The 15,345-nt window shown below is 58.7% G+C and overlaps 1 protein-coding gene across 3 annotated transcripts in view; it reads right to left on the reverse strand.

Moving 5' to 3' along the window:
• Window positions 1-1,592: 1,592 nt before the first annotated feature.
• Window positions 1,593-15,345, reverse strand: part of Zmiz2 (zinc finger MIZ-type containing 2) — a 14,250-nt gene continuing 497 nt past the window's right edge. Inside the window, exons 2-19 of one of the 3 annotated variants that reach the window (XM_004630361.3) lie at window positions 10,593-10,704; window positions 10,396-10,510; window positions 9,948-10,150; window positions 9,620-9,803; window positions 9,167-9,427; window positions 8,861-9,040; window positions 7,903-7,980; window positions 7,639-7,807; window positions 7,099-7,243; window positions 6,805-7,015; window positions 6,030-6,135; window positions 5,717-5,874; window positions 4,563-4,630; window positions 4,120-4,188; window positions 3,745-3,989; window positions 3,249-3,418; window positions 2,924-3,166; window positions 1,593-2,317 (exon numbers count right to left, since the gene is read on the reverse strand). In XM_004630361.3, the coding sequence (XP_004630418.1) occupies window positions 2,210-2,317; window positions 2,924-3,166; window positions 3,249-3,418; window positions 3,745-3,989; window positions 4,120-4,188; window positions 4,563-4,630; window positions 5,717-5,874; window positions 6,030-6,135; window positions 6,805-7,015; window positions 7,099-7,243; window positions 7,639-7,807; window positions 7,903-7,980; window positions 8,861-9,040; window positions 9,167-9,427; window positions 9,620-9,803; window positions 9,948-10,150; window positions 10,396-10,510; window positions 10,593-10,642 (2,763 nt within the window). In that variant the 5' untranslated portion in view covers window positions 10,643-10,704 and the 3' untranslated portion in view covers window positions 1,593-2,209. Of the gene's footprint in view, window positions 2,318-2,923; window positions 3,167-3,248; window positions 3,419-3,744; window positions 3,990-4,119; window positions 4,189-4,562; window positions 4,631-5,716; window positions 5,875-6,029; window positions 6,136-6,804; window positions 7,016-7,098; window positions 7,244-7,638; window positions 7,808-7,902; window positions 7,981-8,860; window positions 9,041-9,166; window positions 9,428-9,619; window positions 9,804-9,947; window positions 10,151-10,395; window positions 10,511-10,592; window positions 10,708-15,345 lie in introns of all 3 variants that reach the window. The other 2 variants (XM_023714437.1, XM_004630362.3) reach the window with 2 other exon arrangements.

Consider the following 15,345-nt stretch of genomic DNA (forward strand, 5'->3'; position numbering starts at 1 on the left):
AGGTTTTGTTTTTTCCTTTTGAGACAAATTTCACTATAGGGCGCAGACTGATGGCGGGAGAGCTGGGCAATCCTCCTGCCTCAGCCTCCCAGATGCTGGAGTAACAGGGGTGCACCGATGCGCCCCATACACTGGTTGTTAGTTTCCACATTTGAGAATCTCCTGCTCTCTGCTGTAGACGTCCAGTCTCGGTCAGATGATCAGAGAAGGTGGGACCTCAAGCTCATTAGCGAGAGCCGAGATCTGTTCCAGAGGGCTGTGTCCATTGCTGGCGCAGTGAGTGCGCTCAGAGCCAGGGCGTTTGTTTAGTCAGGCAACCCTCGGCACACACATAGGAATACAGTGACTTGGACAAGCAGGCGCACACAGCGAGCAAGCGCACTCAGCCGCTGCTCTGGGGCTGGGGCCTCGCACGGTGCTGCCCTGTGAGAAGGCTGAGAGCCAGAGGCATGGCTTTCTGGGGGGCAGGGGGGCACCTACAGTCCATGTCGCTCAGTGGTGGGCAGAAGGGCACTGTCCTCGCGCACTGCTCCCACCCTCGCTGCTCCTGTACCCATGCATGCTTCCTTCCACCGAGCCCGGGCCTCCCAGGGCACTAGATGTGCCACAGGCACGTGGCAGTGAGGGCTGCACCAGACATCATGCACCCCGCTCCGCTGAGCACCAACGTGCTCTTTTTTTTTTTTGGCAGAACCGGGGATTGAACTCAGATTCTTGCGTTTGCCAGTCAAGCGCTTATCCTACTGAGCCATCTCCCCGGCCCCACCAATGTGCTCTTGCTCACATGTTTTCTTCGTTTCTACTCCCGGGACCCCCAAATCTGCACCACGTAGAGTGGCGCAGGCCCGTAACTCCAGCACTCAGAAGGCTGAGGTGGGCTGGGGTGTGATCGCAGCAGCTCTGAGGCCTGCCTGAGCTGCATCATGAGACCCTCGCTCAAAAAAGACCCCTGGCGAAGCACAAGGGCCTGAATTCAATCCCTGGTTCCACAAAAAAAAAAAAAAAAAAAAAAAAAAAAACCTGGCAGGGGCTGGGCAGCACAGCACAGCAGCACAGCGCCTGCCTGCCAAGCACAAGGTCCTGAGTTCAATTCCTGGAACCAAAAGCATAAGAAACCCTGTCAACTGAGGGTCCCTAGGGCTCAGAGGAGCAAGGAGTCTCCTTTTCCCCCTTTAGCTTGCTTCCAGAGAGGCGCCCTCTACAGGCAGCCACAGGACAACTGCCCGCGCCCCCAGCCGCAGCCGCGATCCCACGCTCCTGGGCCAGCCAGCAGAGGCCTCTGGCAAACAGAGCCAGGCCTGGGCAGGCCCTGGCTGGGTTGGTCCCTCCCAAGGGACAGCTTGCTCCCTGCCCCAGGGCACACCCAGGAAGGTGACATGGTGGTAAATGTCTCTCAGGCAAGCCTTGGATACTTGGCAAAACAGCCCTCCAGCTGACGCCAACTTGGAAAATTCCAGGGAGAAGGAAATTTACCACAGGATGGGGAGGGCTGAGGCTGGGCCGAGCACACCGGAGTTCCACGGAGGGGCCCCAGCACCACCCACGGGTGAGGCCTGGCTCCCAGGGGAGGCCCCGGCAGCACAAAGGAGGGATGGCAGGCCCACCAGGAGGGAGTCCTTTAATAGGGATGGCACAGACAGGAGACACAGTGGGCCCTGCCCAGCAGAGGCGGGGCACCCTCCTGCCACCCAGGGGTGGGCACAGGCAGAGACGAGAGGTGCTTTAGAAAACACAGCTTACTAATTCTTCACTTCCACAGAAAAGGGGGACCAGGGAGAACAGCCCACTGGAGAACCTGTACCTGGAGTGGAGTCCCAAGAGCCTGCTGCGTCAGAGCTCGGTCCCGACCTTGCTGGCCAGCCCCTGGCTGTCCCCAGGGGAAGGGGCAGAACCCAGGGCCTGGTGGCAGAGGACATGCGCTGGCTCAGCCCTGGCAGCTGGCACTCTACGCTATGTACATTGTTGTGCTTTAGAGCCCACGGTGCACGCTGCTGGGCTGGCGCAGGTGCTGGGCAGCCCTGTGGGCACGGGGGCTTCCTGGGAGACGAGGTGGGCAGGGAACAGGCGGGGCGGGCGGGCCAGGACCCAGCGTGAGGCTTCTGGCCAGGGCGTGGGGGGCCTGGAGAGGGCTGCCAGTGCTCCTTGGGCAGGGAGGCCGGCTGTGGTGACGTCTCTGGGCATGTCCCCGCAGGCTGGGGCTCACGTGGTATCAGTTGTTCTCGAAGAGGGAGAGCAGGTCGTCGTTGCTGTTGGTGGGGAGGTCAGGGGGGCCCAGGTAGGAGAGCAGCTCGTCAGGGTTGGTGAGCTCCGGAAGCAGCTGAGGACAGAGCGCAGTCAGCAGCTCCCCTGAGAGCCATCACCCCACTGGGGAGCAGCCCCCGCCTGTGACACCAGTGCCTGCTCTCAGCTGCAAGTATGTGTGTGGTCCAGGAATAGCTCATGAGATGCCACTGTACCCCACCAGGAGCCAGGGTACCCCAAGATAGCCCCGGCGGTGCCCAGACCCAAAAAGGATCCCAAGCAACTCCCAGGGCGAACGCAGGTGGGGGACTTCGTCCCCAGGTCCCACGCTGGGCTGCTCCTCTGGCCCTTCATGAGTGGTTCACTGAGCAGGGACTTCTACCGGCACCACGCCAAGCTTCTGTGCATTGCGCTGGTGGCAGGATGGGGCAGAGCCTCTGGCCCAGGCTTCTCAGCCATTTTGCACTGTAGTGGGGTGTCCCGCCACCAGGCCAGGCCATGCGCACTGCCACACAGGGCTCCTGGCACCCAATCCAGTGGCAAGAGCCCCTCTTGGCCAACTTTATCTGGCCAGCTGGCTCCCTGGTGACTGTCTTCCCTTCTGCAAAGCACAGTGGACCTGGGGGACAAGGCACACACCAGCTTCAGCAGCTCCCCACTGTTCCCTGGGCCCAGTACTTACCTCCAGAGCTGGTTCCGGGGCCTCCCCTGGCCCAGCCATGCTGGGGGCCCCCATCACGCCTGTAGCCGGATTGAAGGCCAGCTCGCTTACTGGCCCTGAGCTCGCCTGGCCTAGAGGCGGCCGGGTCGCAGGGGAAGGGTTTGGGTGGTGCAGCTGTGGGCCTGGGGGTGCCCCAAGGTTGGACGTGTGCAGCCCCGGGGGCCCGGGATTGTGGGCCGGGTCCAAGTGGCCTGCTGGTGTCATCTGAGAAAGGAGAGGCCTTGTTAAAGCAGTTTGGGGCTCCCTGGTGCAACTCCGGTACCCCTAATCCCCAAGTGGAACTGACCTGTCCTGGGAGGCAGGGAGCAGATTTCTCTGGAGTCAAGAGGCTGCTGGGAATGTCCGACTGATAGGAGATGGGGGGTGGCCCTGGGGTGAACTCCACAAGGCTTGGGGTGCTGGGCGTGGTTGGAGCGAAGGACTCAGGGAAGGGCCCAGGCCCCAGGAAGCTGGAACCTGAGAGGAGAGGATGGTATGGCAGGGGTGGGATGGGCCATGCTCCCCACAATGCTGGCCTCAACATATCCCTAAGAAAGAGACTGCAAGAGGGACACACAGCTGGGTCCCCAGAGGCTGCCCAGCAGGGTCTATGGGGGTGTCAGGCCAGGGCCCCCACTCCAAACCCAAGGGAAGGGTACAGCCACTTTCTGGACCACAGCTGGGCTGATCTCAATGTTTCTACCATGAGGTCACTGTGTGGCCTGTCAGCTGATGCTGCCCTAAGCAACAACTCTGATCTGGGAAGGACACGCTGTGCACCCAAGGTCCAAACGTGCACTCACCCTGGCCTGGGTAGTCACCAGGTGCAGGGCCTGAGGAGGGCTGCAGGGGGGTGAAGGGGGAGCTGCCGGGTCCCAGGGCCGCGATCATCTCCATCACGCTGGGCATGAGCACATGTGCGGGGCTCACGGTGCGGCAGCGCTTCAGCAGCGGCCCATCTGGCTCCTCCTTGATGTGCACATCGGGCTTCACGGGCACGGGCTTCCAGCTGCACGTGGGGTCAATGGTGATCTCCTCGTAGTCCGAGCTGGCAAGGCATGGGCAGTGGGTCATTGACCTTGTCCAGTGAGAGCCTCACCCACGCCTCTCCTAGGGACCCTCAGGGTCAGGCTGCCCCTGGTGGCCACAGATGCAGGGTGGCAGGGGAAGCCACTTACTTTTGGATGTAGATCAGGATGCCTAACATGTACTGGTCTACCTCCAGGCCCTCCAGAAGCGCCGTCTTGCTGTGGACACAAAGGGAACTTGGTTCAGAGGCCTTGCCTCTCTCACCCTGGGAAGAGGCCTGTCATTTTCCACCCCGTCAACTATATTAGGTGACAGCACAGGGTCACTGAGTGAGAGTGAGATGACCTTACGTGAAGCACCTGTCCACAGTGACGCTGTGTGAAGTGACTATACAAAGCACGCACGTGAGGTAACCACGGGTGTGAGGTGACCGACCGTGTGTGAAGCCAGTCCACCTGAGGATTCTGCCCTGAGCTGAGCTGAGCTGGCCCGAGCCACCCTTCACTAGCCCCAAGCATCTAACAACTCTGAGTTCTGTCCGCCGCCACTTCTGGGGAGGACAGCTCCTCACGTCCCTCTAGACAGGACTCACTTGCACACGGGACAACGCCACGTCCCCCGCTCACAGTTGAGCTGCAGGTATGATTCCAGGTCAAAGCACTGCAGAGAAAAGATGGGGATGCGCCATTCTCAGCAGGGGAGGCGCCCGGCTACCCGCACTGTTGCTGGCAGTTTACACACAGGCTCAAGAACCTGCAGCTACCATTTTTCACTATGGAAAGGTCACCAGAACTGGAAGGCACTGTGACCCAAGAACAGGATGGCCACACTGACAGTGAACCATCTCAAGTCAAGGATTAAAGAGAAAAACCCGCCTGCTTACACAAGCACAGGAACCGGGGTTCAATACCCAGCACCGCAAGCGCACCAACCCCACCTCCCAGGAGTGCTGAGCCAGCCACTGAGTCTGGGCGTGGTGGTGCATGCCTGTAATCCCAGTGCTAGGGAGGCTGAAAACAGGAGGATCACTATGAGTCTGAGGTTCGTAGTGAGACCCTGTGCCAAATGCATAATAAATAAATGAATAAATACATTTTTAAAAAAGGCAAAAGCCACCGCGCAGTGAGTGGCACGGTAGCCACAGGGGCCCTGCTCCATGTGATGCTCCATGTTTCTGCCAAGGCACAGACGCTCATGGCCCTGCATTGTATTTTTACAAATTTCTAAAAATGAAGCCCTGTGAACACAACAGCTAGTAAAAAAGGTAATAAAGGATAATTAGAAGAAGCCAGGTTCAAGGGTTTCCAGAGCAGGCCTGTCCTAGCATCTGGCAGCTGAAGAGTCAGCACAAAAAACTTTGTTTTTGGGGCCGGGGAGATGGCTCAGTAGGATAAGCGCTTGACTGGCAAACGCAAGAATCTGAGTTCAATCCCCGGTTCCGCAAAAACAAAACAAAACAAAACAAAACAAACAAAAACAAACAAACAAAAAAAAACTTTGTTTTTCTTTCAGAAAGGGTCTGGCAAAGCAAAAAAAAAAAAAAAAGTCATCCCTGGTTCCACCAAAAAAAAAAAAGTCCTGCTAAGTTGTTCTTCCTGGCCTTGGGCTCAAATAGCTGCCTCAGCCCCTTGAGTGCTGGGATTACAACTACAGGCAGGCACCACCATGTTGAGCTTTTTTTTTTTTTTTTTTTTTAAGCTGATAATTCTTAGGCACTGAACTCCAGCAAAGCTCTTGGCCACTCACCTGTATGTGGCGACAGTCGTGGCCACGGGCAGGGAGCTGGATCCTGCGGAAGGTGATGGGGCACTTCAAGGATACCTTGATGGCTGTCTGCTCTACCCCGTCTTCTCCATTGGGCCCAGGGGTGCCAGGGATGGTACCGCTACTGAAGTTCCGCTTTACTATCAGGGACGTGGAAAGCACTTGAGTGAGGGATGCGATACCCAGACGCTGTGACCAGGTCCCCAGCACAAAGCCATCCATTGGCTGACGAGAAGATGGCGCGCTGTGCTCAGGATGGCCACTGGGCCAGGGAGGCAGAGGCGGTGACACTCACTCTTGGTGATGCAGTGCTCGGCCGGCAGCAGGCGCTTCTTGAGGAGGCCCTGCAGCACAGATCTCACAGATGGGCGGTGCACCAGCTGCAGCACGAAGAGGTGGGACTGCAAGACAACAGCAAACAGCTTGGTGCAGGGGACAAGAGAGTGAGGCCGGGACGCTGTGGTCCTCCCAGCCAGGCCTTCCTGCCCCTCAGTGCTGACATTACTTTTCTCCCGTGAGCCCAGCCCCGCCTCAGCTCCTGCCCATGCCATACCTGTCCCAACAGCCCTTGCGCAGCCTGTCCTCCAACACTGCCTGGTGCTCACCTGAAGCCGCCTGTATGTCCCCTGCTCACAGCATGCCCTTGATGGCTCCAGGTCTGAGTTAAAACCTCAGGATTCCCACAGAAGGCATCTGACTGCCCTGCCTGCAGGCCCCCACTGGCTTGCAAAGAGCTCCAGCTCTGTGTGGGATCGGCATGGAGCACCCCGGGACATGTGGCAAGAGAGCATTCACATGCTCAGCTCCTCTTACATAACTAGCGTGACCACCAAACCTAGGAAATTTCAGCTTGATGGAACATTCCCAGGGCAGAGATGGTGCTAAGAAGCAAGCAGCAATGTCTCGGTTTGAGGACAAAACCCTAGAAGCGCTTGCTGGGGGGGCATCGCCCACGCCCAAGGCTAACAGGCCAATCACATAGCCAGTTTCTGGCACGACCCACCTCAGTGCCACACACCCCCACCTCCCAGACCCGGCCCACTCTCGCCCTCCTGAGACTGGGGACGCACGCAGCAGCAGGCGGTGACCGTGATCTGGATGGTGTTCCGGCCCGGCTGGCACACGTGCTTCAGGTAGAGGGGTTTGTGGGAGGTCTTGTTATCGCCACGCTCGATGGAGAGCGGTGTGGCGTTGACGCTGACCTGCACGGAGGCCGGCCAATTGGTGTTCATCTGCCGGTCCTCGTGGTGGTAGCACTTGAACTGCAGCTCTAGGTCGGGCCTGAGAGGGGAGGTTGAGGCTGAGGTTGGGCAGGAAAGAGGCAGGGGTTGGGGGTGGCGTGCTGAGGTCCCAGCCAGGCTCACCGCAGCATCAGGGTCTTGTACACTGAGTCACGCAGCTGGAAGACGTGGTTGCTCACGGCCAGGTTGTGCTGCAGGCGGAAGGGCTCCAGGACTACCCCATCCCGCACCGGGAAGGTCAGCCGCAGCTCATCGCAGGGGCCACCTCCTGTGGTCAGGTGCCAGGCATGAAAAGAGGCAGGGTCAGGAGCCACCACCAGGTCTGGCCAGCCTTGCCTTGGTTCCCCCGCCAGGGTCCCTTGAACAGGGACCAGCAGAGTTCCAACCCAGACAGGTGTATAAGGTATGTAAGGGAGCTGTGTGAACAGAGAGAGGTCTTCCCTTAGGTACCCCACTGCTGCTGTCATGGTCACCCTGGAAGGAGTTTTCAGCCAGGGAGAGACTTTAGGGGGCTCTGAGTTCCTTGAGATTATACAGAAAGCTCCGTGTGTTTTCCTAGACAGGTGCAGGGCAGGCACGGAAGTTGTCTCAGGAAGGGGCTGTGGCTTCTCCTGGCCCAGCTCTCCCCACCTCGTCACAGTGCTGCTGAAGATGGACACTCACCAGAGGGCGAGGGGTGCAAGGTGCTGAGGCCTGGCTTGAGGTCAGGCAGAAAGGGGGACTTGACCTCTTGGCCTGGAGACATGTAGGGGACACTGCTGCTGGGTGTCACAGGTGGTGTGGGGTTCCCCGGCAGTGGGGAGTTGGGGTAGCCAGGGACGGCCCGGGCAGGCTGCAAGGATGAGCACAGTTAGCGCGACAGTGTGGGGGCCAGGTGGGGTGCCTGCCCGGGAGCCTCCTGGTCACCCACCCAGCCGCGCCCCATACCCCGCTCAGGCCCGGCTGGCTGTAGCTCATGCTGCTCCCACTGAAGCTGGCGCCCTGTCCACTGCACTGCTCTGTGGGCTGTGGAAGAGAGAGGTGAGTGCGCCTGGGTCTGGCCTGGCCCTGAGCCTAGAAGCTCCTCGAGCAGAGTGTCCTTCCACGGCCTTGGACACCCACGCGACCTACGGAAACCCTGCTCATCCTGGCAGGTAAACAGGTACCACCACGGGAGAAGGTGGGCCACAGACAGGCCTGTTCCTGCTGCATCCACCGTCCCCAGCATGGAGCAGCAGAGTGCCTGTCCCCTAGAGGGGCTTCCAAGGACCTAGGACACATTCTCATAAGTGGCTTTTCTTTTTCTTTTTTTTTTTTTAAATGTATTTAGGATAGGGTCTAAGGGTCTCACTACACATGTAGGACTTGTAGTGATTCTCTTTTCAGAATCCCTTGGTGTGCCCTTGGTGTCCCAAGTGCTGGGATTATAGATTACAGGCACGCGCCACCATGCCTGGTCTCAATCTCATCTCAGTGTACCCCAGGGGCAGGGCTGGCACAGCACGGCGGGGGTGGAACCCTGGCCACTGTGCTCTGCCTAAGCAGGTGCTTTAGTGTGCTGAGCTATCTTGCCAGCCCTTTTTTGGTCTTTTTGAGACCTGGTCTCACTCTGTAGTTCAGGATGGCCTTGAGCTCACTCTGTAGCTACACTGGTCTGGAGCTCACAATGATCCTCCTGCATCACCCTCTGGAGTGCTGGGATTGCAGGTATGCTTTACCACACTGAGCCAAGAGACTCCTTTTCAAAATGGACCCTCACCATGGGCCTCTGCAGACCTACTAGGACTCTGATGAAGCTCTACCCACCCTTCCCTGGCCTGTCACCCCTTGAGGGGTGGGACTGCCTCAAGTCCCCTTGGTGTCCCAGGGCACTGGGCCTTGCCCAGGCCTGAGAAGCCAGCCCTACCTTGTAATGCAGTCCCGTGGGGCCAGGCACAGGCAGGGACTGGCCTATGCCCTGCTGCAGAGGCAGCCTGTGCCCAGGGTAGGTGGGAGAGGGGGTGGGGGGCTGGCCAGGGCCAGGCGCGTACTGGGCAGTGCTGGCTGCATACTGGCCGCCTTGCAGGTACTGCTGCCCTGGATACACCTGCAGGAGAGAGGGCATGAGGGCACAGCACAGTGTGCAGGGCCAGAGTCCTGCAGGCACAGGCCACTCCAGTGGTCTCACTGCAGCTCGGAGAGCACCAGGAGGAGCTGGGAGCCTGACACTCACCTCAGAGTAGGTCCTCTTGACACCCTGGCGGGGCAGCGGCTGGGCCTGAGCAGGCCCAGGGTAGCCATGCTGGGGCAGGCGCTGCCCTGCATACAGGGGTGTCAGGCTGGCTGCCCGGGTGGGGTTCATGGCCATGGGGGAGAGAGCAGAGGGACCTATCATGCCCCCCATGCCAGTAGGGTTCATGCCAGGAGGGACACCGGGGCCCCGTGGCCCTCCATGTTGGAGAAACTGGCTGTTAAATGACTGTCCAGTCCCCATCTGGGAAGAGAAGAACAAGTAATGGCCCAGGGTGTACCCACACAATGGCCCTGGCCACACCGTGGCCCTCGCTCCCTCCAGCATGCTTGGTGCTACTCCTGTGAGTGCCAAAGTGCCAGGGTGCCGCTGCCTCCCTGAGCCTCCCAGGTCCCCACCACCTGGACACATGTGGCATCTACTGGGACACCTCACCGCTCCATACTGGCTCAGCTCCTGGCTCTGCTTCTCCTGTAGAGCAGCCACGGTGGCGGTGGCGGTGGCGGTGGCGGTGGCTGCAGCGGCAGCCATGGCGGCAGCGGCTGCTGCTTGTGTGAAGTCAGTTGAGGGTCGTGTGGCGTGTGATGGGAGTCCCAGGCCTCCCGGGCCGCCTGCATACCTATAGAGAACACAGGACAGCCATGTCCTCTGTGTCTAGGAGCCCAGGCTTTCTGATGGCTGTAGGAGCCAGAGGAGAGGCAGAGGCCACAATGTGCCCACTGGGGTGGCATCTTTTGCCCCTGCAGGTAAGGCCCCTGCTTACCCAGTGGTGAAGGTGGGGCCCCCAGCGTAGCCCCCACGGCCATACACGCCTTGCTGCACGTAGCCCTTGCTAGCGCCGCCTTCAGCAAACGCCTGTTGTCCCAGGCACTGTGGGGAGGTCAAGGCAGAGCTGCCACCCGCCACGCCAGGCATCATGGAGCCGCCAGGGGGGCTTCCAGCAGGGCCCATGGGGGTCCCCAGAACCTACAAGGAAGTGGCAATCACCAAAGGGAACAAGCCACACCTCTGCAGCAGGTGAAACCCAGAAACCTGGCCGTGAGGGGGCGGTACCTTCCTGTGGGCTGGGGTGAGACCCCCACTGCAGGTAGAAGTCCCAAGATCCAAAGACTGGAGGCTGGGGAGCCTCCCACACACTCCAGCCCTGACCTCCTGGCTCCCAGGGCCTAAGGAGGATCTGACCACCTGGCCTGGGGCCCCATGGGGCTCACCTGGCTCTGTGTTGCGTTGCCAACTCCCCACACAGTAGTGACCACGGAGAGGGACCCAGCAGGCTGAGTGGCGCTCTGTTGCCAAGGCACAGACTCATATGCGAATGAACCATCACTGCAGGGAGATTGGCTAGTGAGGCCACAGTGCTGAGGGCCAGCCCAGGGCCTGCAGGGGTGGCTATGGGGGCCATACTCACCCATGTGGCGCGGGGGGCAGCGCAGGTTTCATGGGGTTCATGGAGTTCATTGGAGACAGAGCAGCCTGCAGGCCGGGTCTGCCAGTACGTATCTGGGACTCTGCTGCTCTGGCTGCTGGCAAGAGGGAGAGGATGTGAGCTCAGGTGCAAAGTGGAGGGACCCCAGGGCTACCAGGGGCCTGGCAGTAGAGGCTGGCACTCGCCAAGCTCATCCAGAAGCCAGGTACAAGTCTGTGACCTGGCCCTGTTGCCTACAGCCCTGGTCACCCTCCCTGGGACAGGACGTGGACTTCCGATGCTACCCACACGAAGGACAGAGTACCCTGCAGAGTGACAGAGTCTGGACCCCCAGGAGGGGTGGTGGAGACTACGCAGCCTTGGGCTGGGCAAGTACTGCTGCTCCTTACAGGCTCTCTGCTGACACACAGAATGTTCCTGATTGGACAGGCATAGCTGACCGGCCGCATATGGGACCCTGATAGGGGGCATTAGGCCACCTCTGTGGGGGCCTGGGAGGCCTGCTCTCCCACTCAGTGAGCAAGCTGGGCCAGTCCTCCGGGCTGCCACCAAGCGCGATCAGCTGCCCACCAGCAAGGCAGCCCTTGCCCCACAGCACGACCTGCAGCCCTAATACCCCTGAGCCACCGCCATGTCCACTCTGCCTGGCCTGATCCCCAGGGCACACAGCCCAGTAAGGGTGCCAGTGGGGGTCACTTTGGGCCTCACTGTTCCCCTGTCCTATGCTGACCTTGGTGGCTTCCACTCAGCCACTGCAGCACCCACAGGACCTTTCTCACCCAAGAGCAGTGGCCATTCCTGGATGCTGACCAGGGGCCTTGTGCACTGGCGAGCGGGAACCAGCAGGACAGGCAGGCATAAGGAAGAGGTACCTGGACTGTGTTGGTCCTGACTGGCAGCTGGGCCCTTCCCAGCCCAGCTCCAGGGCCTGGTAGGAAGGCGCCACCAGGGGAAGCAGGGTGCCCTGCTCTCAGAGACATCTCTCCTGTAGCCAAATGCTGTCTTGCAGCAGAAGCCACGAAGGGCAGGGAGAGGGAGAGCCCAGCCAGGAGAGCGGGGGTGGGGTCTCTGTCCCACAGCCTGGCCAGGATTGTGACTCTTTGCAGAGGAGTCCTATGAGCTGGGAGACTCCCCCCCAGACCTGCAGCAACCTTCAGGTTTCAACAATTAGAACACAGATACGGCCATCGGTAGCCAGGACCGGGGACAGGGGCCTGATCAGCCAGAGTCTAGACCAGAAGCAGCCACACGACAGGTCCAAAGGTGCATGTGATTCAGAGCAGGGAGGGCAGCCCCCCAACAAACTTCAGGGACAGGGACCACGTAAGTAAAGCACACCTAAAATTCCAGGGGTGGGGGGTTCTGGGCCTGGAGCTCTGGGACAAAAACCACGCAAACTTTGTAATGTATGCTGAAATTAACTCAAAATAGATTTGGTCTTTCTAGGCTTAAATGTGAAATACAGAATTATAAAATGTTAAGAAAATGCATGGGTAGGGGCCGGGGAGATGGCTCAGTAGAATAAGCGCTTGCCTGGCAAGCACAAGAGCCTGGGTTCAATCCCAAGTTCCGCAAAAAAAAAAAAAAAAAAATGCATGGGTAAAGTCTCTGGGATCTAGGCCAGGCACACTTCTTAGGCACGACACCAAACAGCATGATCCCCAAGAGAATGACATGGACAAACTGGACTTTGTCAACATTTCAGGCTTACTGGTATTTTACTTTCTGAGTCACTGTGTAGTTCAAGCTGACCCTGACCTCACTGTGTAGCCCCAAGCTGGCCCTGAACTCACGGGGATCCCCTCGCCTCAGCCTCAAGAGTGCTGCTTCCAGGTGTGACTGGCTAGCCAATTCTTAAGCACACCAGCAACTGCACTCCTGGGCGTTTATCTCAGACAAATGAGAAGGTAGGTTCTCAAAAACCTGTGTATGAATGCCTGCAGTAGCTTTATTTACAATAGCCAAAGAATGGAAACAGCGCAGATGTCTTTCAATGGACAAAGGGTTAAACCAACTGTGGCTCATCCATAGGGGAAGCCAGAGAAAGGAATAAACCAGCGATAACACACCACAGCCCAGGCTCAGTCTCCAGGGAACCTCGCGAGTGGAAAAAGCCAACCCCAAAAAGCGACATACTGCATGGTCCTGTCATGTGGCATTTTTGACATGACAAAGTCAGGAAAATGAGAACAGATTGGTGGTTGCCGGAGGTTAAACACCAAGGGGGAGGCATTGATCTCCCTGCTGCTGTCATTTCGCCAGGAGGCTGGTGGGTGGGAGTCCCAGCCAGTAACAGGAGAAGCTGCGGATTGTATCCCTGTAGTATGTATCCATTTAGTGTCAGGGGAACCAGCTTTGCAAAATGTTACTACTAGGTGAAGGATACAAGGACTTCATTATGTTATTTCTTAGAACTGCCTATGACTCTACCATTATCTCAGAATAAAAACTTTAATTACAAAGCTACCAGCAGCAGCAGCTCTATCTCTCTCTGAAGAGCTACCAGGACAGCTTTCCCACCCCAGAGCTGGTCGGGTGAGCCCAGCCTGCTTGACTGTCTCAAGACACACAGGGTGGAAACCTAGCAGGCAGGCAGAGGTGCCCCCACCTCATTTTAGCAGCAGCTCAACTCCAGTGCAAGCCCCACTCATTATCTCTCAAGAGTGCCCAGCACTCCTCCAGTTACTAGAATGGGTCGGGGTGTGAGCCTTCAGTTCCTTCCACATTTACAGCGCTGCTGACCACTGTAACACCTCCCATCCAGGAAACCCAGAGCCCCCGGGCAGGTGTTGGGCAGGCAGGGCCCTCGAGCCTTCACGCATCACGCGGGCCTGGGGAATTCCACCCATGATGCTCCCCTGCTACGGACAGAGACCACAGACATTTCCAGTTCCCCCTGAACTGCTGGTCTGGGTGGGGAGGGCTTTCTGCTCGGCCCCTGAATCCATGCCCAGCCACCCTGCAAGAAGATCCCCAGTCTCCACACTTGTCTCTGCTCCTGGCACACAGCAAAGTTAGTGCACGCAGTGCTGAGAAGGAGGTGGGCCCCGTCCTGCCTCGGGACTCCGAGCTTATCTGGCCTGGAGTCAGTCTAGAAGGTCACAGGCTCACTGGGGGCTAGGTCCATTCTTTCTCCAGAAAGACAGCTCAGGGAACTCACTTTCTAGACACCGTGGGTATCCCAGAGCTGCTGTGCCCCAACTTCCCATGCTCCATCAATCTCTGCCTGTTTTGGTGGCCCCTGCAGGACCCAGCAAGTGCAGCAGTATCCAGGATCAAGGCCCTGTGGCAGGCCACCTCCCTTTCCAACATGCTCCAAAGAGGACTCACTGCCTTCAGGGACCCAAGCAGGGTCAGATCCTACACCAAGAGACCCTAGAATCCAAAAGTCTGAGAAATAACAGCCCTAGAACCAGGTACAATGGCAGGTACCTACAGAACCAGCTCCCTGGGAGGCTGGGGCAAGACTACCTCTTCATCCCAGAAGTTCTGGCCAGCCAAGACAACATAGGGAGACTTCCTTTGCCCAAAACAGACAGATAAACACACACATAGCTCTGGAGGTGACAGGAATACCAGGCATCTTCAGTGCCCAAAAAGGGGTAATCACATGGGGTGTGTGTGTGTGGGGGGGGTGATGTTAGCGGTCCTGTTCCTCTACACCCACAGAGCCACTTAAAAGAGGGACTAAAACGATGGCAGAGTTCACCAAGAAGTCCAAAAAGACCAGTGACCAGTAATCCTGGTGTGGACCAGTCTAGTGAATAGTGTAAGGGACAACCCAAACCTGGCTTTTGTTGACCACATGGAAAATGAACATCTTGGGGCCACCATGGGACTGAAAACACAGGTCCCCCTCATCGGCCCTTGAAGAGTGGTCCCAGTAATCAGGATGCACCCAAGACGTGTTGGACCTGTCCTTCAGACGTCTCTGCCTGCCTCTCTTCATGTACACTTCCAGCCTGTACCAGGCCTGGGTGTAACAAGGGCTCTGAAGTCAGCACTACTGGGTAAAGGCAGGATCCCCTCACTTCTCCCGTTACAGCTCTCAAGGGAGTGCCTGGGGAGGCCCTTGGTCCTCGCCTGCCAGGACTAGGTGTCAAGGCTGTGGCCACCCTCCTTGTGTGCACCACAGCCTTAGATCCAGCCACAAATTCTGTGTCCCTGTGAAATCTTCTGCAATAACACAAATACCTTGAAGACATCACCAGGGATGTCTGACTACAGGAAAGAGCGAACCCTGGGGAGAAGGGGGCAGCGGCGGCTCCGGGTGGTGAGGACAGGACAATAGGGAAGGCTACTGCAGGTGCAGGGTGAGCCTGGATGGTGAGGCCATGGCACCTGCATGGGGGGGATGGGGGTGGGGGGTCGGAAGGGGTGGAGTAGTCCAGGAGAGCAGGACACCCCCACGTCTGAGCTTCAACAGATCAGATCTGGAAAACCATATCCCCGTAAGAACCATGGCCAGGGTGGGCGACAGGTCTGAGCTGTCCCTGTCCACAGGCCCCCAGCCTGCTCTGGGTCACGACGAAGGTGAGACCCCAGGTCGGGCCTCGCGGCCTCTTCGCCTGCCCCCGACAAAGGCCTGAGAGGGGCGACGGCCCGAGCCTGAGTCAAGACGCTGGGACTGCGATCTCGCGCAGGGAGTCAGCGAGTGGGCGCTAGCCCTGCCGCGATCCCGCGAGGGCGCCCGGCCCCGCACCTGCCGGCCGCACCTGCCCGCCCCCGCCCGCTC

This window comes from Octodon degus, unplaced genomic scaffold (assembly GCF_000260255.1).
Source record: "Octodon degus isolate 3935 unplaced genomic scaffold, OctDeg1.0 scaffold00035, whole genome shotgun sequence".
Classification (NCBI taxonomy): domain Eukaryota; kingdom Metazoa; phylum Chordata; class Mammalia; order Rodentia; family Octodontidae; genus Octodon; species Octodon degus.